The 21,129-nt window shown below is 59.8% G+C and overlaps 1 protein-coding gene across 1 annotated transcript in view; it reads left to right on the top strand.

Moving 5' to 3' along the window:
* Nucleotides 1–21,129, top strand: part of COL16A1 (collagen type XVI alpha 1 chain) — a 92,519-nt gene that overhangs the window by 60,556 nt on the left and 10,834 nt on the right. The window contains exons 37-58 of the mRNA XM_074934602.1: nt 643–696; nt 2,067–2,135; nt 2,985–3,038; nt 5,265–5,291; nt 5,922–5,987; nt 6,197–6,250; nt 6,367–6,420; nt 7,893–7,946; nt 8,201–8,245; nt 8,709–8,825; nt 9,610–9,645; nt 10,065–10,151; nt 10,776–10,820; nt 11,477–11,521; nt 13,934–13,987; nt 14,460–14,513; nt 16,339–16,392; nt 17,083–17,127; nt 17,384–17,437; nt 18,114–18,149; nt 19,123–19,185; nt 20,699–20,770. Coding sequence (XP_074790703.1) covers nt 643–696; nt 2,067–2,135; nt 2,985–3,038; nt 5,265–5,291; nt 5,922–5,987; nt 6,197–6,250; nt 6,367–6,420; nt 7,893–7,946; nt 8,201–8,245; nt 8,709–8,825; nt 9,610–9,645; nt 10,065–10,151; nt 10,776–10,820; nt 11,477–11,521; nt 13,934–13,987; nt 14,460–14,513; nt 16,339–16,392; nt 17,083–17,127; nt 17,384–17,437; nt 18,114–18,149; nt 19,123–19,185; nt 20,699–20,770 — 1,239 coding nt within the window. The remainder of the gene's footprint in view (nt 1–642; nt 697–2,066; nt 2,136–2,984; nt 3,039–5,264; nt 5,292–5,921; nt 5,988–6,196; nt 6,251–6,366; nt 6,421–7,892; nt 7,947–8,200; nt 8,246–8,708; nt 8,826–9,609; nt 9,646–10,064; nt 10,152–10,775; nt 10,821–11,476; nt 11,522–13,933; nt 13,988–14,459; nt 14,514–16,338; nt 16,393–17,082; nt 17,128–17,383; nt 17,438–18,113; nt 18,150–19,122; nt 19,186–20,698; nt 20,771–21,129) is intronic.

The following is a 21,129-nucleotide window of genomic DNA, read 5'->3' as shown; positions in this document are numbered from 1 at the left end:
ATGCACAACAGTGTCTCCCAGCATTGTGCTGCACTGGTGCACATGGGGCCACACAAGTCGCTACACGACACGATGTTCTCAGAGTCGTGCTCGCTTGGAGACATGCTGGGTCGCTGGAGGAACCCTGAGCTGTGGAACATGCTGCCCCTCGAGAGGGGAGCGGGCCTGAGGGTCCCATGTGCGGGGCCAAGTCCTGAGCTCCTCCCTCAGCCCCGACAGACGTCTGCCTGGGGAAGCTTAAACTCACCCTGCTCGGGCCATTAGCAAGGTCTGAACCAGGCCCCTTCACATCTAACAGCGTGAGCCTCTCCTGCACGAAGTAAGAACTGAGTCTGGGCCAGGTACTCTGTTAACGAGTCTACCACTGCTGCCAACTAACGGGCTCGCCTGAGATGATGCGCGTGGGTGTCCATGTCTCATCAAATTCCAGCGGGAGTTGGCAGCTGAACTCCCGTTGTCGTCTGTGCAAATACCTGTTAGCGGGCAGCAGTAGTAGACTCCTTAACCTATGACACGGACCAGCCACTAGAGGGAGGCAAAGACTCTCCTCCTCCTAAAGCGGGTGGCGTCAGGTGCTCTGGAGCCTGGCTCAAGCAGGGAAAGCAAAGGGAGTTGCTGATTGTCGTCTTTCGCCCCCCCCAGGGACACCCTGGACCTCGAGGGCCGGTAGGAGCCGTGGGAGAGAAAGGTGCCAAGGTGAGCGCCCCCAGCCTGGCACTGAGCTCTCCCCTAGCGCCTGTGGGTGGCTGAGGGGCAGCGGTGCTGTCCTGGATTTGTTCTACAGTCTGGCAGTGACAGATCCCCGGCCAGGAGCTGTTGTCTGTCCGGCCGGGTGACGGGGCTCCGGCCAGGGGTTCCCTGCCTGTGGAGCCCATCCTGCCTGCAGTGCTGCCTGATGGTGATTTGGCCCCCAGCCAGCCCCGCTCAGGCGGTTCGCCATGCAGGCTCCAGCCGTTAGCACCAATATCCTCCATGCATGCGCAGGCAGGTGGCTACTGAATGGCGCTGGGCAAAGCCATGGGGCAGGAGGCTCCAGCGGGCGGCAGCGTGGCCGGACACAATGGTGTAGCCGGGGTTTAGCATGCAGGATAAGCCAGGGCTGCTGGAGTCCAGCTCCCGGCCCTGTTGGGAACGGGGTGTGGGCGGGGTTCAGGACTGGGGCCGTGTCCTTATTATTCACCTCCTGCTGCCCCCAGTCCGAAGGCCCTGGTACTACAACTCTGCTGCGGCCCCCCTACCAGCTCTGCCAATGCTCTGCAGTCCAGCCCTGCTGCACCACCCTGCTGGGCTAGCCCTGGGCCTGCGCAGGACACGGGGCATAGTGCATCTCACCGGCTAGTGCTGGCCAGCCATCGATGCCCTGCAGTGCCAGCCGTGCTGCCTGCGGATTCCCCCGCAGTCGTAGGCACTCGAGGCACTCAGGAACACAATGATCTCAGATCAAGGGAATGAAGCTCCTTCCCAGCAGGGAGCCAGCGGGGACTGTTCTGTGGATGGAAGTGGGCGGGCAACAGTGACCCAGAAGCAGGGGGACAATCTAACTCCTACTGGGGTGAAAGCATCCCCTGGCATGATGTGTCCCCCAGAGCTCTGTGCATGGCATGCTCAGACCCCTGAGCCAGGCACTTGGCATCTGACCCTGGCGTCCTGCGGCACCATGGGCCATCTCCGGCGGTGAGGGTTGTTGCTGGTGGCTGTCCAGGCCAGCTTGCGCCTTTACAGCCCTGCGCTCTGTTCCAGGAATGACCCCTCCTCTCGCCATGGGCCGGAAGCCTTCCTAGCATGGCAGGTTTAACAACTGTACCATGTGCCAAGTCAGCTGCGGTGGCTGAGTGCTTCCCCTGCAGTGGAAACGTTTCTGCAGGGAAAGGGGAGGGGGCTGTCTGGCTTAGTGGTCAAAGCCAGGAGACCCCGGAGGGCTGAGCCACGCCTTCACTCTATGGTCTTGAGCCACGTCAGCTTGTGCCATGGGCCCATGAGGACTCCACCCCACCCCTGCAGTAGGAGCAGATTCCCCCCAACCCTGGGGCTGGCCTAGATGTGACTCTCTTTTTTTTTCCCTGCAGGGATCCCCTGGCCTTAAAGGGGAGGTAGGTCCTCCCGGACCTCTGGGGATGAGCATCACTGGGCCACCGGTAAGTACCCCGTACCTGCCACAGCACTGGACCCTGTTAACTCTGCAGCTTCAGGGATGTTACAGTCGCTTCCTGGGGGTGCCCGGACCTCGCCCTCCTCAGCGTGTTACCCGGAGCAATCACCCCCTTGCACACAGCCCCCCGCCTCGCCCCTGGCTCTGGCACATTCCCTGATGCTGGGTACCAGCCAGAGAGCCTCAGATGTCGTGGTGCCTGCTGACCACTGAGTCTGGCTGCTTGGGTGGAGGGTGGGAGAGGAAAGGGAGCAGCCTGTCATAATCCACTCCAGGCCCCTAGCTCAGTGGGGGGCTGAGATCCTCCCGCTGGACTGTGCTACCACCTTAGGCCTCTCAGTGCGGGGCGAGAAGAGACCAGACCTGGCTGTAAGCATTAGAAAGGGGATCCACTCTTGGGGCTGCTGGACACAGGCAGATGCCATGGCTGTCCCTGGGCCTCCAGACCCCAAACCAACTGGCCCTGCCTGAGCTGGCTGGTGTCACGGCCCGGGGGCTTCCTATGTCCTAGCCTGGATGGAAGAGTCACAGCTGGGGCAGCTGCTGACCCTACAGAGCAGTCCGTGCAGTGCCCGTACACAGGCAGGATCAATGCCACTCAGTTCTGCACCTGGTTATGGACCCTCGGTGCCTTCTATTAAGGAGCTTCCTTAACCGGAATGCATCTGTTAGTCAGAGCAGGGGCAGGGAGGCCAGACTCCTGGGTTCTGTTCCCTGATCGGTCGAGCAATACTGGGAAGGTGGCCAAGTTGCTCTATGCCTCGGTTTCCCCATCTGTAAAGCCGGGGTGATGCTTCGCCTGCCTCACATCTCTGCTGTTTTGCTCTCCCCCTAGGGCCGCGAAGGGCAGCGGGGAATGCCAGGGGCGCCCGGATCCAATGGGCTGATGGTACGTAAGATGCAGCCCCGCGTCTGCTGGAGGGTGTTCTCCAGCTGGTGGGAGACTCTCCGAAACCACCAGGCTAGAATCGGGCTGCGCCGGGTGTTCGCTCCCTTGAGACCAGGCAGTGCAGCAGCCACAGCAGACTGACACTGCTCCCGCTCCCCCGCGGACAGGCCTCACCCCACGCGACCTTCCCTCCGGCCACGCTGCGACACGGCGTCCCCCGTGCCCCGGTGATGTCGTGGCGCGACGGTGCCGCCCTGGAACGTCGGGCCTGGTGACGCCGCTAGGGGCCGCCGGGCCAGATCCTGGGCCGGCGCGAGTGGTCCAGGCTCCGCTGGCCGTGCTGGAGATGTGCCGATTCATGCCAGCCGAGGATCCGGCCCGTTGGGAAGGGCCGCGTCTTTGACAGTGTTTTGCGCTTTGATGCAGGCGGCCTCCATGTCGGGAGAGGCGGGAGCAAGCTCCTCCCCTCGCCCTGAGGGCTCCCTGTCTCTGATTCGACCCCGGTGACAGAGAAGTGGACGGATACCTTGTTAAACGAGGTAATGGCGTTAGCCCATTCTCTCTCCATGTCACCTCCATCACCTTGGTGTCCATCACCCTCACCCATCACTTTGCCCACAGCCCACCGGGGCTTTATTTGCTGAAAGAGAAGGATTTTTTGATGCGGGGGAGGGATGGGTCCATCCCTGCATTTCCCTGCTGGACCAGCTCTCCTCCCCGAGAACTATGCCCTGGCAATCCTGCTCCGCTACTGGCTCTGTGCCTCAGTTTCCCATCTCTGCAGAGGGGATAACAGCACTCCCTACCTCATGGGGCTGTTGTGAGGGTAAATACGGTAAAGATGGTGAGGTGCTCAGATGCTGCGCTTGGGGGATCAGATAAGGACCTAAGTCAGATAGAAAGAAGATTGGTCCGGAGAACTGCCCTTCAGCAACCCTCCACCCTCTGGAGAAGTGACAAAAGAGGGTCCCTAGGAAAGCTCAACCCCTGGTGCCATGCATCTCTGGATTTCCCTGGGAACTGATCCATCATTGCCTTGGGGGCTGTGAAAGAGACACTGTCGATTTATTCTTGTTAGGCCCCCAAAATCTAGATTTAAGTAGAAGGGGGAGAAAAATAACCTTTGGATATGAATAGCAATGTTCATTTAGCCGGTGAAACCAGATATTTTCCCTCTTGTTTTACCCCTCCTCCTCCGCGGTGCTGGAATCCCACACGTAGGAACCAGGAAGGGAAACTGACCAGGAGAAAGTGAAGCAGACCGCACTAGCTTTGCAGCTTGGGCGTTAGTGACGCGGTCCATTGAGGGGGCAGGGGACATGGGGCTGGGAGGCAGGGGGACCGGGGTTCTGTTCTTCACTTGTCCACGGGAACCTTTCCATTGATGTCCGTGAGCTTCGGCTCAGGCCCACGGTATGCGATCTTTGCCTCCCTGCCTATAGGATGGGGATGACAGTACGTTACTGTCCCTTGTAAAGTGGTTTGAGGTACTTGGCTGGCAGGTGCCCTAGAAAGCTTGAAGCCCAGAAGGAGACAAGCTGGAAGTAGCGCCAAGGGGATATGGGGGTTAGAGCCTTTCCCTCTGAGTCCTCTCCGGCATGGTTAGTAACAGAGGTGGAATTTTCGGGAGATGATTCCTGCCTTGGCTGTGGTCCTTTCCGCTATTGAAGTCCAACAGCTGTTACACTCATTCCCTCCAGCTGTCTGGGTTCTGCTCAGAGCCGGGTGAGCTATCCATTGTGAGTAATCTAGGAGATGAATGGAGGCCTTTCTCCGGCCCGCAAGCAGAGCTGGACTGAACCAAAGGCTATTCCCAGTGGTTGGTTCCTTTGTCACTGTCTCATGCCACCTGTTCGCGGTGCGTTAGGGCTGGTGTGTGAATGGTCGCCTAAGCCCCATGGTGTTGTTTCTGATTGGATGACTGGAAGTTTTGGAACAGGAGACAGGCCAATAGCAGATGCTTTTGTGAATTTGGGTATTTGTGCAAAGAGCAGCCGCTCACACCAACACAGACTTGTTTGCACGATTGTTGGTGAACACTGGATGTTGGGGCACAAGCATGGCAGAAGTGAACAGCTGTTCCCAGGCTGAATGGGCGTATGCAGCCCCTGCCCAGCGCTTCTCCGGTTCTGGTTCCGGGACCCAGACAGAACCTGCGACACAATCTCTTGCTCTTGACCCATTTGATGTTGGCCTAACATGTTTCTCTCGGCTTCTTCCCTGCAGGGAGAGAAGGGGGCGCGGGGTGAGAAGGTGAGCTGGTTTCCTTTCCATCCCTGATTGCTGTCTGGGCCCCGTCACCTCCCTTGTGGCTGAGCCTGTGCCGACAGCCTGCAGTGGAGGCTGCGGCCGATTGCCACCCGCAACCCGCCTGCAGCATCCACTCACTGCTGGGCACTTGGTCTTGCAGCTAAGCCACGGACGAGGGGTTCTCCTGCCCCTGGCACTCTTCCCCTTGCTCTTCAGGGTAGGGGTGTCCCCTCCCTGCCATGCCGACTGCAGAGACCAAGCAGTAAGGCGTCAATGCGCATTGGTGCCCACACCCCAGTCGCTTGTGACTCAACCAGGGGGCTCCCAGCTCTGACCGCCCCACCTCCCGCGGGGCCCTACCCAGGGGGCTCCCAGCTCTGATCGCCCCGCCCCCCGCTGGGCCCTATCCAGGGGGCTCCCAGCTCTGACCGCCCTGCCCCCTGCTGGGCCCTAGCCAGGGGGCTCCCAGCTCTGACCGCCCCGCCCCCCGCGGGGCCCTAACCAGGGGGCTCCCAGCTCTGACCGCCCCGCCCCCCGCTGGGCCCTATCCAGGGGGCTCCCAGCTCTGACCGCCCCGCCCCCCGCTGGGCCCTATCCAGGGGCTCCCAGTGCTGATTGTTCTTGTGTTTTCAGGGGGACCCCGGCGAATGCACCTGCCAGCCTGGCCCCCGCGTGGACCCCAACTACTCAGGGATGCCGGTAAGCCCTGAGTCTGCCCATTCCTGGTCTCCTTCTCCAGCTGGGTGATGGTCTAGGGCAGGCCACCTGCCCCCGCATCCTGCGCTGCCCTCCCCCTGCTGCCCAGCTGCTTTCCTGCCGTGGTGGCTGGGCCAGTGGAGCCGTGACACCTGCGCCCTGGGCACTGCTTCGCCTTCGCTAAATGCTCTCCCCTTCTCTTGGACCCGCAGGGAGCCCCAGGACTGTGGATCGGGACCTCCTGGCAGCCTCAGCCTGGCCCGCAGGTGTGTGCGCTTCCCTCTCTGTCTGCGCGGCAGCCTGCGTCCTCCTGCGCCCACCCCTGGCCGCTCGCCCAGCACTGCCCTAATGGCCCCTCTCTCTTTGTTTTGGGGTGTTGCAGGGTCCACCAGGTGCCCCAGGACCGCCAGGCCCCCCAGGAGCTCCGGGGAGACAGGTGAGTGAGGGAGAAGGGACTGGGGTGGGCTCTCTATTGCAGGACACAGCCGTGAGCAAGTTGAGGCCCCGATCCTGCTCCCTTGGGGGCCGATAGTGAAACTTGAGTTGCCTGTGGCAGGAGCAGGCATGGCCGTGTGTGCACTTATGCACGTGTGTGTGCCTATGATCTCCAGTCACCCCTAGACTCTCGGGGAGCCCAGCTCTGGGTCTGAGCTGCCAGGCTTCAACTCATCACCCCACGAGCAGCTGCTTTGATCAGGGCATGAGCAGCCAGCAGGGCGTCCCGTAACCCTCCCGCTAGCCCCTTTGGGCTATTCCTAACCCCCGGGTCTCTCTCCGGGACCCCTCCCTTGGCAGGTGCCAGGGAACACTAACGACCCCCTGCCCACACCGAGGCTCGTTAGCCAATCTGGCCGAGCGCTCTCCAGCTAGAGCGGCTCGCCGCACCTTTACGGGACGTTTCATTGTGAGCGGTTAAAAGTAATGCCGTGTGCTGGGCTGCCTGGCTGAGCCAACTCCGAGAGGCCCAAGGTAGCCTCCACCCAACTCAGAGGGGAGCTGAGTCTCTGTAACCGTCGGGCGACTGGTATTTCGCAGCCTCCCAGTCTAAGGGAGACCTTGCCCTCTTCCGTGTAAACATCTTCAGCGTTAAAGAGACTATTCCCTGTCCCTTGGATTGGAGCTGCAATCGACGAGGGATCCCCAGCCGTGGATGTAGCACCGTGGTCTTGCCTAAACATTTTTCTTGGTGCTACCGGCATGAGTCCAGCTCAGGGAACAGCATCTTAGTGCAGTGCTGTGGCCTAGCCAGCGGGCGAGGGAAGCACCAAACAATTTTGTAGGTCCCACAGAAAAAGAGTATTATTTCTTGACCGTGAAATGGTACATTTTAAAAACCGCCCCCAGTCCTGCAGCTTTCAGTCCCTACTCAGGCACCGATCCCTTTAAAGTCAGTGAGGGTTTTGCCTCAGAAGGGCCCTGAGGCTTCAGGGATTGGCCTTTTAGAACTGTGTGTAATAAGAATAAAGCCCTACAGTATTTGTCCCAGAATGGTTAGTTTCTGAAAAACTCCCCCCTCCGCAGTGAGGTCTAGAGGCTACAGTCCTGGGTGGGGAGTTAGGAGACCTGGGTTCTATTCCCAGCCCTGCTGCTGAGCAGCTGTGTGACCTTGGCCACATCACTGTCCCTTTTCTGTGCCTCAGTTTCCCCATCTGTAAAAAAACAAGGAGAATGACACCATTCTTCCTTGGTAAAGCTCCTTGAGATCTACAGATGCAAAGAGCTGAGTGTTAGTGGTATCAGATCAGCGCGCCTTTAAGGCGGAACCAAGTTTGGGCCCCAGAACCTTACAAGAGCAGCGCTAGGTGGAGAGGAAAGAAGAGAGAGAATGCGAGTGGGAGAAGGCAGCAGGGTGTCAGGAGAAGGCTGTGCAGAAGGATTTGAATATTCAAGCTCTCTCCTTGGCTTTAGGGCTTCCCAGGACACAATGGTTTGCCAGGACTGCCTGGGCCAGCAGGAGATGTGGTAGGTATAGGAGCTGATGTGTCCGTGTCGCCGCCTGCCCTAGGTGTGTGCTTAGCTCTCTTCCGCCGGTAGCTCTTGCCGAGTTATTTCCCAAGTGCCTAAGTCCTCCCGGGCAAAGCACATGTTAACGTACAGCCTGTTACCCATCATGCTTTTCATTGCTTTGGCGGTCGCCCTGAGCAAGACGAGCCTCCGGTGATAAAGGGGCCGGTTTCCAGGGGTTTGCCCTCTCTTTCTGTGTGTGTCTGTTGCAGGGGCCGCTCTCTGTCGTAGCCGAGAGGAACATCGAGGTGCTCAAGGTAAGCGCGCTAAGGAGCAGAGGCAACTCTAGCTGCGGGGGGGGCCATGTCCAGGCCTGAGCCAGCCTCTGGCTGACAGGGGCTAGGCAGCAGGTTACCACACCATTGGCCCCTAGACAGGTGGTTGGACCTCCTCCTGTAGCATCTGGCGCCGGGCCCTGTCGGAGCCTGAGGGAGCCTGCTCTGATCCAGAGACTGCATCTGCTGAGTAGGAGGCTGTTGTAGTCACACGGGCTGGCCACTAGAGGGTGACACAATCCCATCTTCATAAGCTCCACGGGGTGGGGCTGCTGAATCGCTCTGCCTGTGCAGCGCCTAGCACTGTGGGGCCCCGATCTCCGGCTGGGCCCTGTTGACCCCATCGTGATGCAAACAAAAGACAATGCACTGAGCCAGCGTGTCCCAGGTGGCCGCTGGGCAGATCCCGCCTCGTGCAATCCCTGCTCTCCCCCTCTCTTGCTAGAACATCTGCGGGGATTGTGCCCAGGTGCAGACTGGCTCCCACACGCCCAGCGGAGTCAAAGGGGAGAAGGGTGACCAGGGCATGCCTGGCGCCCCCGGCGTAGACAACTGCGCGCGGGTGAGTCCCCAACCCCCACCTCCTGCGGTGGGTACTTGGCAATTAGCCACCGTCCGGGGGGACTCAAACACAGGGGAAGCTCCATGCCTCGATGGCAGCCATGTCCTGGTGTGCAGTACACCCCCAAGCACTCACACATCCACTAGCATAACGGCCCTACCCCGTGGATGCCCAGCTCCGCACATCCAGCGGCACGGCCCCACACACACGTGTGCACACGTGTCTCCTGGCCACACTGGCACATCTGTCCTTAAGCTCCCCCTTGCGCAGATAAACACCTGCCCAACGCAGGGACGTGCCCGGGTGCATAATCCCTGCCTGCACCCGGTACCACCTCGCCTACTGCCGGCCTTGTGCAGCTCCTGGTTCAGGCCCCCTTGCACACCCCGTTCTCCCTGGGGCTGCCCATTGTGCCATCCTCAGTGCAACGCGGGCACGCAATCCGAATGGCGGTCGCTGATGCCAACCCTTGGCTCGCTTGGTTGCTGGGGGCACAAGGCAATGGAGTCTCTGAAGGAGTGTGGGTGTTGGGGGTGGGGATTACCCTGCACTGTGGAAACTGGGTCTGTGCTGTATGGGCCCAATCCTCCAAGGTGGGGCAGGCTGGGAGTCCCCAACACTTGGCAGGGCCCCCCCCCCCCAGGTGATTGGAAGATGCTGATCCCTTTTCTCCACGCCTCCACCGGGGACATGGCCAGCCCCACAGCTCCTCTTCCCCAGCTGAGGCAGGAACGTGGAGCAAAACCCAGCAGGGATAAACTCTCTGCGTCTCTTCCTCTTTCAGTGCTTCGCTCAGTTCCCGAGAGCAGAGGAGCCCCGGGTGAGTAGAGCCCCGCGAACTCAGAGCTGGTCACGGGAGGGGTGAGGGGGCCTGGGCAGGAGACTCTGCTCTGCTCCCCGGTGACCTGAGAGCCCCGCTGGATGAATCCACACCTGGGCTGTCTAACGACAGGGCGTTGGGACTGGTGGGCACTCAGCATGGGGGACTCACCTGCCCAGAGCACACGCAGGGCAGCCACGTTCCTCGGACAGCGGTTCCCCGAGCACGGCGGGGCTCCAGGGCAGTTTTACAGCCCGCTGGGGCAGACAGGGTTTTCTAGGTGCCAGCCTCCACTCTGCATGTGACAGGGAGGAACATGTTGGCTTGGTTCTGCTGGGTGGCTGGCTGAGTTTCACAGCCTGGGAAGGGGGGGATTGATCAGAAGCGTCTCCTGAAATGGGTCTCGTCTTCCCCACCAGGGTGACCAAGCGGAGAGCGACGGTGACTGTGTTGGAGACCCTGGGCTGCCGGGGATCCCAGGCTTACCTGGAGAGAGAGGGGAACAGGTACGTTCAGCATTTGGGCCAGGCCCACCGGCTGGCAGGTTTCCAACTCCCCGTCTTTGGCCCCCTGAGAACTGCAGTTCATGGGTGACATTTCTAGCAACTGATTGAGATTTCCATCCCCATGGCATGGCCCTTAGATACCCTCCCCCACCAGCATCGCTTCCCTCCCGCCCCTTGCCATCTCCCCCCAGGGAGAGCCTGGGGCACAGGGCAAGTCTTGCAGCATGGCCTGAAAACCCCCAGGCCAGAGCCAGCCCTAGCCCACTGAACTCCAGGTCCTGGAGGCGAACTGTGCTGAAGTCAGCGGGAACCAGCTCCGTTCAGCCTACCTCTTTGCTCCGTTCTGTATTTCCCGTTTCATGACGGCAGTCGCAGGGGTCTCCACCTGCTCCTTCTGTGAATTTGTGACGGGGATTGAACTGGGGAAGCTCCCGACCTACCAGCATGAGCTGGCGGCTGTAGTAGACTCCCGATCTCTGAGGCTCAGGCACAGAAGGGAGTTGTCGTACACGCTCCCCAGTGGGCTCCGTCTTGACCTCACACACCCATTGCAATGGCCAGGCATGATGCTCTGCTTTACGGCTCCTGTCTCAAGCATCTCACTCTGTGCCGGTCTCTTTGCAGGGCTCACCAGGGATGAGAGGATCTCCAGGGCCCCCCGGACCGTCTGTAAGTAACCCTTGCAAAGAGAATACTCTGTAGACTTGGAGTTGTCCTGCTCATTGTACGTAGGGCGGGGTGCTGCCCCTTCCTGGCACCGTCCTGCTCTGGATGGGACAGTTATCTGTCGCTCCCTCGGGGTTGCCATCGCCTGTGTTGGGGCGGTGAGCCCTAGGATGACAGATCGCTGTGCAATGGGGACTCCCTACCATGCTACGGCCCCTCAGAAAATCCCAGGCTGAAATCCTGGCCCCACGGCAGTCAATGGCCGAGCAAGCCTAGATTTTCCCCTGAGAGCCTGGGCTGGGAATGGCTGAGCGCGGCAGAGTGGCCATGCGTTCTGCCAACCCAGCGGCGAATCCCAGGCCAGCCGTAAGGCCACGGTGAGGGATGGAGGCGGGTAAGTGCTTCTGGACTGAGCTGCCTTCTCTAGATGGGAGCAAAGATGCCATTGGCGGTGAAGGATGGGTAAGTCTGCAGAGCTGTTCTGGAGACCAGAAGAGGAGAGATCCTGCTCGGAACCAGAGTCTGAAACAAGCCGGTGTCGGAAAACCCAGCCCCTCAGCTTCCCTGCCGAGTGTCCTGTCCCCACCAGCCCCAGGCCCAGCCCTGTCAGCCTCCTGAATGTGATTTCCAAGGTGTGATCTTACTGTTTCTTCCCTTAGGGCCCTCCAGGTTTTCCTGGAACGCCTGGCGCACCCGGATTGCCTGTAAGAATCCAGCACTGCACGTGCTCTGTGCGGTCCTTTGTCGCTGACGCTTGTTTGGCTTTGTCCCCCTCCATTCCTCTCCTCCGGGCTCTATGCCTGATCACCCAGCCAGGCCTCACGCACACCGGTTCCCCGAGGTTGAGACTTCTCCAGACCCCAGGAGGAAGAGCCTCACACTGGTTAATCTCCTGCCCTGCCGCAGTGGCCTCTTATCCCCTCTGCATCCTTCCTGTCCCCATCTCTCCTTTCCTTGCCTCTCATCTCCCTCTCAGTGGGCCTGATTATCCTCCCGTTTACATGGGAGTAAATCAGGAGTAACTCCATTGAACTCAGTGGAGCCAGCTTCTCAGCCAGTGTAAATCTGGCCTTGTGGCTAAGGCAACTGGCTTGGGACTTGGGAGCCCTGTGTTCCTTTCCTGGCTCTGCCCCAGACCCCCTGGGTGACCTTGGAATCTCTCTGAGCCTCAGTTCCCCATCTGTAAAATGGGCGTGATTCTTCCTTTCTCCCCTCCCCCCCCCCTTTGGCTGCTTCAGTTGTGAGCTCCTTGGGGCTGGGACTGTCCCTCGCTGTGTGTCTGTGCAGCACCCAGCACAATGGGGCCTTTGAGCTCTGCTGGGGCTTGGAGCTGCTTCTGCAATCCACATGAAAACCTGGCGTCACTCCAATGGAGCTGCTCTGACCCAGGGCTTGTCCGCACAGAGACGGTGCACGGTAAGCCAGGGTGTGAACGTGCAGCCTAAGTGGCTGGGTGGAGCCTGCTGCCACACGCTGGCCAGTCTGGTCCAGGGCCCCACTGTGCTAAAGTCAGACTCAGTTGAGAAAAAAATTGAATCAATTCCACTTTTCCCCTCCTTTCTCTTCATTCTCTCTCTCGTCTCCTCTTCCTCCCGCCTCAGCGCCCAGCTGAGCGCGCAGGGTCTTTGTCAGCAGAGCCCCAGTCCTGCCCTCTGCCCCACGCCCCAAACCCCTGCAGAGATTCAGTTACCAGGCAAGGGAGATGGTGCCTGAATTGTGGTTTTTCTCACAGGACTCATCCCCACGTCATTAATGTCCTAATCTCATATCTGGCATCTTCCACTAATGTCACAGTAACCCCACGGTCTGTTTGTGTGATTGCTATGCAGTGTTCACGTCCTCACCGGTGTGTCCTACGAAACAGCATCACTTTCCACCACGCAGGTGCCATGTAACCGAAACTAACCCCCATCCTAGTCGCTCCTTGTTGCTATGTCGATCCCCGCCCAGGTTCATTTGGAAATTGTAGGGACCAGGGGCGGGGCCTGGGTGTTACCTCCTTAGCCCCTCCCACTCTGTAGCTTCACCTGTCAGTCACACCTCGGCACGCCCAGCGAGAACTCATGTGTGTTTCGTGTCTGTTTCCCGCGCGCTGGGGGTGGCGCATCCCGTCCTGTGCGCACGCTTGTGTGCTTCACTTGGGGACGCGGCGGGAGGGGAAAGGAGACTGGGAGCCCTTGGGTGTGAACGAGGTCCCAGGGAGTGGGCAGCTTTAGCTTCCGCTCCTGGGCTACACGCAACGATGAGCCATCCGTGGGGCAAGACTTTCCCTGCCCAGCTTAGTGCCCCCTGCTAGCCCCAAGTCCCTGCCTTCTGAAGGGATGTGCAGCACCCGTCCATCATGGTCCAAAGCACCCTCTCCAGAAAGCAGGGCTGCTGAGGATCTGCCTTCCAGCGTGTCGGCCAGTCGGCGCCGGCCTGTGCTGGGAGGTCACGTTTGGGAGGAGCGTTTGGGGTGAGGGGCCAGCGGGGGGTTTCAGGAATCGCAGCATCCAAGACGGTTGCCTCTGTTCCTTTGGAGATGGGCCAGGTAAGCCCCTCTCTCCCAGCCAGGGTGTGTCTACCCAGCCATGCGCGCGGACGTCGCTAGGGCCAGGTCCCCAGTTGCTGCAAATCAACAGGGTTCTCCTGAAGGTGACGGAGCTGGGCTGATCCACTCCGACTGGGGAGCCGACCCTTTGAGCCCCACGGACGAGATGCCTGCTGAGGTGCAGGGTGGGGCTCATCTTCAACCCGGCTTTCTCTAGGCTCCTCTGGCCTTTGTGCCTTCAGACAAATGCTGCCCCTTGGCCTACCAAGTGCCGGAGCAAGCTAGCGGGGTGGCAATATTCCGAGGCTCCCTGGCAGAGGGGCCAGCTCTGGAAAAGCCAGGCCTGCGGCTAGGTGGCGGGACGAGTTCTCACAGTGCCGATAGCCCTGCGAGCCTCCGGTGGCAATGGAGGGAGTGTGTGAACTGAAGCGCCCGGCTCCGGGGGCGGGCGCTGTGCTCGTGTCTGATGGCACCATCCCACCCTCTTCGGCCCTGCCCTGCTGCGTGCAGCGGCCCTGCCACCGGCGGGTGGGAACAGGGCTCAGGGTAGAAATGCCTGGCAGAACCTCATGTTTTCTCTCCAAAGGGTCTCCAGGGCGAGCGTGGACCACCTGGGCTCACCGGCGCGAAAGGGGAACTGGTGAGTGGTAGACCTGGCTGTTGCCTCCCCAGTGGGTTTTGCTGCCCCGTGGGGGAGAGGGGCTAGCAGGATGCTAGTTTCCTGCGGGAGAAGCCCCCCTGTCACTGTATGAGGGGGAGACGACGCCTCGGTTCAGGGGGGCTGCGACATGGACAGAGGTGGAAGCTCAAGTCCTGCAGCCCCAGGTTCTGGGCATACTAATGATCCCAGCTCTGCCCCAGAGGGACCTGCCTTGGCTGGCTGTCCCCAGCTCGGTGGGCCAGGTGCCCCTCAGCAGTGGGGGCCGGGCACATTTAGTTGCCAGACCAACCCATTAGCAGGTGGTTTACATCCGTGCGCACCAGGCTGGCCCAGCAGAAAGAGGCACCGGTGCATACCATGGGGTGCAGGAACCCAGCAGCTGGGAGAAGCCGTCAGCATGGGTGCTTAACCCTTGAGCCTGGCATGTCTGATCCCATGTTGTTCTCTTCAGGGCCCTCCCGGTCAACCCGGATACCCTGGTGCAATGGGCCCCCCCGGGCTGCACGTGAGTACCGTTGTATTTAGATACACGGGGATTAAGGTAGCCCACTCACTGTCCACCAGAGTTGAACACGGCTCGGGGTTTGGTACACAGAGTCCTCAGCCTGCGAGCACCTTGCCTTAAAGATACAGCAAAGGAGGAAGGCAAGTTACTTGTTCCCTTTAGCTGGAGCGAGTATTTAGAAGGAAAATCCCCCGTGTCTCTTAGATAGCATCAGAGCTACGAACTCTGCTCTGGGGGGGACGACAAGCTGGAGCGGTTGGGTTGCTGCTCCTATTAAAGCCTGAGCCCGTTTCCTAGACGACAAAACAAAAGACACACACCAGGGGAGAGAGAAAAACCACCGATAGAAAATCCAGCTTCGGGCTCCGGTGTTGACTCTCACTTGCAACCTCCCTGCTGGAAACTCACAGGCATGTGACGCGGTCTATCAGCCACGCCGAGCCCTGGCGAGCGTGTCCCAGCATCGGGCTGTTTAGGGCATCGCTTTGAGCTGCCTCTTCCTGGCTGCAGGCTTATAGCCGTGTTGCAAAATATACAGTCTTGGCCAGCTAAGCCCGACGCTGATTAGACAGAAGGCAAAAGGAGAGGGATAGGAAAGAGAAGGCGGGATTTAGGTGGGGAAGGCAAAGGACACGCCGGTGGTGGGTGACTTAGCACTGGTCTACACTACAGAATGACTTCGGTCACTCAGGGTGTGAATAATCCGAACCCCCCCGAGCAACATAGTTCTCCCGACCTGATCGCTGGCGCAGACAGAGCTATGTCGACGGGAGGCTCCTCTTGTCAGCTGGGAGCATCTTCAGAAACACTGCACTGGCATAGCTTTGCCAACGCAAGTTTCCACTGTAGACAAGCCCCAAGTATCACACCCCACGTGGTGTTCAGGAGCGAGCCGGTGGAGGTGGCGATGTCGGCTGGGTCCCTCTCTGGCCCAATCTGGTCAGGACATCTGTCAGGATTGCAATGCCAAAGGTCCAGGGTCCCAGGAGGGGGGGCGGGTGCAGCTTGCTCCCGGATCCAATTTTTCTTCCCAAAATCTCTCTGTAAGGACCCGGAAGGGGTGGCTGGAATAGCCCATCCCCTCGTTATTTTGTCTACCAGTTAGACCTTGCTTTTGACACCAATTTTAGTCCATTGATTTCCGGACCCACACTTGTCTTGTTTACCACAAAGAGAACTCAAGGACTGTGTTATAATCACAGGAGTGATTATAACACAGTCCTTGAGTTCTTTTTGTTTGGACCAGTTCAGTCTGTCTAGCTTTTGCACCTTCTTCTTGTCAGCATTTGTTGTTATTGGGGATTGTGACATTTGGTGCACTTTCACTGGCTTTCTCCAGCCGAGCTCACCAACAGGGTAAATTCGTAGGCCCAGTGATCCCAATGATGCTGAGAGCGGGGGGGCCTGGGCGGTACATGCAGCTGGGAGTGGAGACCCCAGGCGGGGCGACAAGATAGCAGAGCACAGCCAAGCACGGCCTGCCAGGCCAAGCCGGACTGCCGTGTTGGGAAGGAGGGTAGGATCAAGCAGTGCAGAGGGGAGGGACTCTGCTGTGCTGATCTGGAAGGTGAGCCTGGGGATCACGGTCCCTGGGGGTCACTAGAACTTGCCACACCCTTGCCAAGAAAGAGGCACGGGTGAGGTGCAGTTAGCAGAGGAAGTTCCCACAGGCCCACCCGTTAGCCACCTCCAAGATGGCTCCCATCTTCCACCGTCAGCTATCTCCCCACCGGTTCCCAGCCCCTGCCGAGCTCAGTGGGTTTCCCCAGCCCCGGCAGTTGCTGTGCAAAGCTCATCTCATTTCCCCCACCCCCTTCTTACCCAGGGCATCAAAGGAGAACGAGGCTACTTGGGACCACCCGGAGAGAAAGGGGAATCAGTAAGTGCCACGGACCTGACCCTGTGCCAGCTCGATGCCCCGGGGCCATTTGCCGCTCGCCATTCGCTGGGGGTGAAGGGAATCCATCCCCCAAGCTAGGAGAGGAGCCTGGTGGCTGGGCTTGGGGGTGCTGCTGGGTTGTATTTGCTTCCATGGGGCATCTAACCCCGTCACGATAAGGCTATGTCTGAGAACATGCAGCAGGGAGACTGGGCACACACAGCCCCTTGGATTGGGGTGGGCGGGTGGGCGGCAGCCCAAGACACAATGGGCTATGTGGCCCTGTCGAGCCACAGGCCTGCACAATGTAAGTTCATCGCTCATCTCCAGCAAATACCTCCCGGGATGGGTCCCCGGCTTTCCCTGGGGGGAAGCAAGGCAGCAGCAGGGGGTGGGAGCACTGGGGCCTGGATCCTGACTGGGGCATCTGGGTGCTACCCCGATAGAAATAATCCAGGTTAATGGCGCCGACACCACATCTCACCACGCAGCCTCATGGCTGCACCTGCAGGAGCTCACAGGATGCTGGGTCACTGAGACCTGTCAAAGGGGCCAGAGCTGAGCCGAGCCGCCCTCCGGACCCTCAGCTAAAGCCAGGGCTGCTGCCAGCAGGCTCGCCGGTGATGCAGTAAGTATCCCCCTTCCCCCCGGGCAGCACAGCTGATTCCTGTTCCCTTCGTGTCTCCCCAGGGCCCCCCTGGTTCCAGTGGCGTCCCAGGTCCTACGGGGCCGGCGGTGAGTTCACAGCTGAAATCTGCCTGTTAAAACTGCTTTAAAGGGCCCTGTCCCGCCCCCATTGGAGCCTCTGGATTGCGCCCATGCTGGATCGGCACTTGGCTGAAGGGCAGGGAGGGAAGAGGGTGCTCGGGCGTGTTGCGAAGGAAGAGGCACTGGATGTCTGGTTGGGCTGATCCCAGCTCTCCTGTCTGTCTCGAGAGTGCCAGCGGCACAGAAATTACAGCCCTTCTGTTCTGTTCTGTCCCTGCACCAGGGTCCAAGAGGAGAGCGCGGAGCCCAGGGCAACTCTGGGGAGAAAGGAGATCAGGTGAGACCCTCCGGCTTCCTCCGCCCCTTCCCCTCCCTGGAGGAAGGAATCATTGGCACTGTCCACTCCAAAGCTTCTGGGAGGGAGATGGTGGCACGGCTGCCCCTGCTTTGTGGGCACTGCCCCTTGGAGTAGACCGGGGTTCCTCATTCCCCACCCCTCCTCAGCCCGGTTGGTTTCCTTGCCCTGTGACCTGGCTGTGGCTGAAGAAGCCCTGCACCAAAGCAAGTGGAAGAACCCCATGAGATGACCCCAAGGTGCCCAAATGGCGGCTAGGTTCCTAGGCCTGCAGCCTCGCTAAGCCACCAGGGACTTTGCGACCATGCCGCTGCACGGAGCCTTGTTCCCAGGGCTCCCTGCACTAGCAGATCTCTGCTTTGGGGGAAGGCTGCAAGGCACCAGCTTGGCTGCCCACCCTGCCTGTCCAACAGCATGCACGGTGCTGCGGGCTCTGCTGTGCAGCAATGCAGGATCCATTCCAAGAGGGAGTTAGATGGATGCTGCAAACGCTGCCCTGTGGACCCCAGATCCCACAGGGAATCAACCCCTCTACTCTGGAGGATCTCACACGGCAGCTGCCTCGGCCAGGGGGCTGACTTTAGCTAGCCCCTTGGCTGGTCCCTTGAGCAAAGGCGCACTGTAAACCAATGACTGTGATCTTTTGCTGTATTCACAGGGATTTCAGGGGCAACCAGGCTTCCCAGGGCCAGCCGTAAGTACATCCTGAGGGAAGTTTCAAGCACTGGGGGACACAGTTCATACATGTTTAGCCTGGCAGAGGAGACGGAGAAGAGGAGAGGTGTTCCCTTAAGAAGGGTGCACTTGCCACCCACCTGGGCAAAGGTGCTCATGTAGATCATGACGAGCTCAGGGAGCTGGAATGGAGCATTATGGGGGAGTGGTATGCAAATCATAAGGGTTGGAAAGCGGAGTGCGCTGAGCAGTGCTGGCTTTGCAGAGGCAGAGTGAGCGAGCAGGGGGATCAATGGGGATTATTTCCTGGGCATACTTTATGAGACAATAAAGGCACCAAACTTTCTTTGTCTGATTATCAGGGGGATTGCCCGAGTGCAGGGATCTGCAGATTGCAGCCAGGAATCAAGCGGGGGTGGGGGGAGCTTTGTCTGTACATTTGCTATGGGATGGAGCCTTGTTATCGGAGCTGAGAACAGGCAGGGCGGAAGCCCAGGGAGAGAGGCTCTTGGGCCAAAGGAGTTTTCTTCTGTCTTAAATTTCAGTCATCACTAGCCCCGTCCACGGCAGGAGTAGAACTACACTAGCTACCAGCGTGTTCAGTGACAGCTGCCAAGCAGAGTTAGCACAGACCGCGCCCGGGGCTAGCCGGGCTCAGCACGGCCGGCAGACACCGCGCCTGCATGGCATAAGTAGGCTGCACTTGCAGAAATGGTGCGATCTGCCTTGTCAGAGCAGGACTCCTGTTCCTAAAATAGCCCCCTGTGGCCCCCACCCTGGGGCTCTGGGAGCTGTGTCAGCCCCCTCCCCCACACCCTCTTAGAGGGCCGTAGTAGGAATAGCGCCTGAGTGCACCAGAGGGGTCTGTAACAGACAGCTGGGGCTGGAGGCTCTTTCTGAGTCAGCCTCCCGCCTGGCTCATTTCATTACAGACCCTGCTGCAGGGCGACTTGATTAGCCCTTCAAAGAGTGCAAAACTCTTGTCATTTTAGGGCCCTCCTGGTTTCCCAGGGAAAGCCGGACCGGCCGGGCTGCCAGGGCCCGCAGCAGAGAAGGTGAGTGCTGCAAGGCGGGCAGGCTGTGGTGCTGGACGTCCCAAGAGCGAGGGGCTTCTCTTTGCCTCGTGATTGAAGGAGATCTTTGCCAGTGGGGGCATCACAGGCCTGGAGAGAGGTGCCTGCGGCTGGCAGGGTTCGGGGCTCCGGGCTCTGCTCAGGGCGGCGCTCGGGCATGTTCTCAGACCGGAGGAGCTTTCCCTGCATTGCTGTGTCAGCGCGGGAGCTTTTGAGGAGTGCAGGCCAGTGTTTCCAAACCGGCTGCGCTCCCACGGCTGGGCTGGTCCTGCAGGGCTTATACCGAGTGGATCCCATCCAGGGCCAGCGCTGGGCCCTCACCAGGGGCCTGTTTCTAGATCCCTGTAATGAGCCCACCACTTCCAAAGAGGCGCAAGCAGCTAGCGCCCACCCCCTCCCCGCAGCCTAGGCTGGGGGGAGAGAGCCCCTTTGTTATTCTCAGGGCTCTGTTGACACCTGCTGGCCACCGTGAGGAAGGCAGGCTCTCAAGGAGCCCGGGATGGAGCGGGGGATAGGCCAGATTCCATCTTCAGCGAGCCACTTGGTTTCAGATACACAGTTTGGATCCAGGTGGCTGAGGTCTTGGGATTGTGATTTTTGGCACAGCCCAGGAACAGCTCGGCGAGAAGCTCGTGTGAACTGCGAACCCCTCCAGGGCCAGGGGGCTTGGAATGGGGAAGGACGGTGTTTGGAGCAAAGGGAGTCCGAGCCGAGCACTGCTCGGCAGCCAGGCATATGCTGGGAGGAGACTGGGGCCCTGCACTGTGTGATCTGGGCCATGCACTCTTGCCAAAGGGCTGCCTGGCAACTCCTCCCTGTGGTGCTGACCAGAAGCAGTGCTTGGCCACACTGGTTAGCAGGCCTCCCCCACCCCCCCGCGAATGTTAGGTCTGCTCTCCGTACGCAATCTACCCCCTTTCTGGCTGATTGCCAGTGGTGGATCCATCATGGAAACATCCCCTAGGGACTGGGTGATGACTGAGTGTCCTGTGAGTGCCGACAGGTCCCAGCGACCTGGAGATCGGGAGCTGCCTGCCCAGCAGCACTGCTCCTTCCCCTATAGGGCCCAGGGAGGGGAGGAAGGAGAAACGGCAGCCTTTTAACACATGGGTAAAATGCAGTGCATGGAGCGTGCAAAGCTGGGGCACATCTGCAGCATGCCCGGGGCACAGCTGGTGCCCTGCTGGCACACTCCAGGCACACCTAGCTCATGCACCCATTCCTTAGCAAGAGGCAAGTGTTCCTCCTCGTGGGAACTGGCCTCGCCCAGCCGGCTAGCGCCACTCCCAGGAGATTTGCCACTCAGCTTCCTTCACCCCTTGGATCACAGGGGGCAGAAACGTGTGGAGAGGGCAAGTAGAGAAGCTGAGAGCTAAGGGAAGTCTCTGGAGTACCCCTGGCAGTGACTATGGGGTCCTCTTCCATGGCTCTCTGTTCCAGTGCACTAGCATGGCAGAGGGCAGTGGGTTCATTGCTCTCCATTTGACTTTTGCAGGGCAGTGAAGGGATGCGTGGCCCCACGGGGATGCCAGGGCCACTGGGGCCCCCAGGGCCTCCTGGAATACAGGTGAGTTTCCCAGCTCAATTCCTGACTGCATGGAAGGAGCGGGGAGGTCTCTATGTGGAAGGGTGGGAACAAGAGCTCGGGGGTTCCAAGCCGTGGGGACACGGACTGCATGGGAAAGGAGGCCCCAGTATCATGGTGGCAGGAGCTGGTCAGTACAGTCCTTTGTGAGTGTGAACAAGATGCTCCATACAGAACCTGGCAGGTTGGTGGGTACCAGCAAATGGGACTTCCTCCCCCTCCATGGGAGACGAGAATCCAAGACTGACCCCACTGAGCTACGATGCCGCCCTTGGTCCCAAACTGAGGGCTTCTCACCTCTCTGCATTTGTGCCTCGGGCCACAGGGATCCTGCCCTGACG

The sequence above is a fragment of the Natator depressus genome, chromosome 19 (assembly GCF_965152275.1).
Source record: "Natator depressus isolate rNatDep1 chromosome 19, rNatDep2.hap1, whole genome shotgun sequence".
Taxonomy (NCBI): Eukaryota; Metazoa; Chordata; order Testudines; family Cheloniidae; genus Natator; species Natator depressus.
This window is presented reverse-complemented; position numbering and strand designations above follow the sequence as displayed.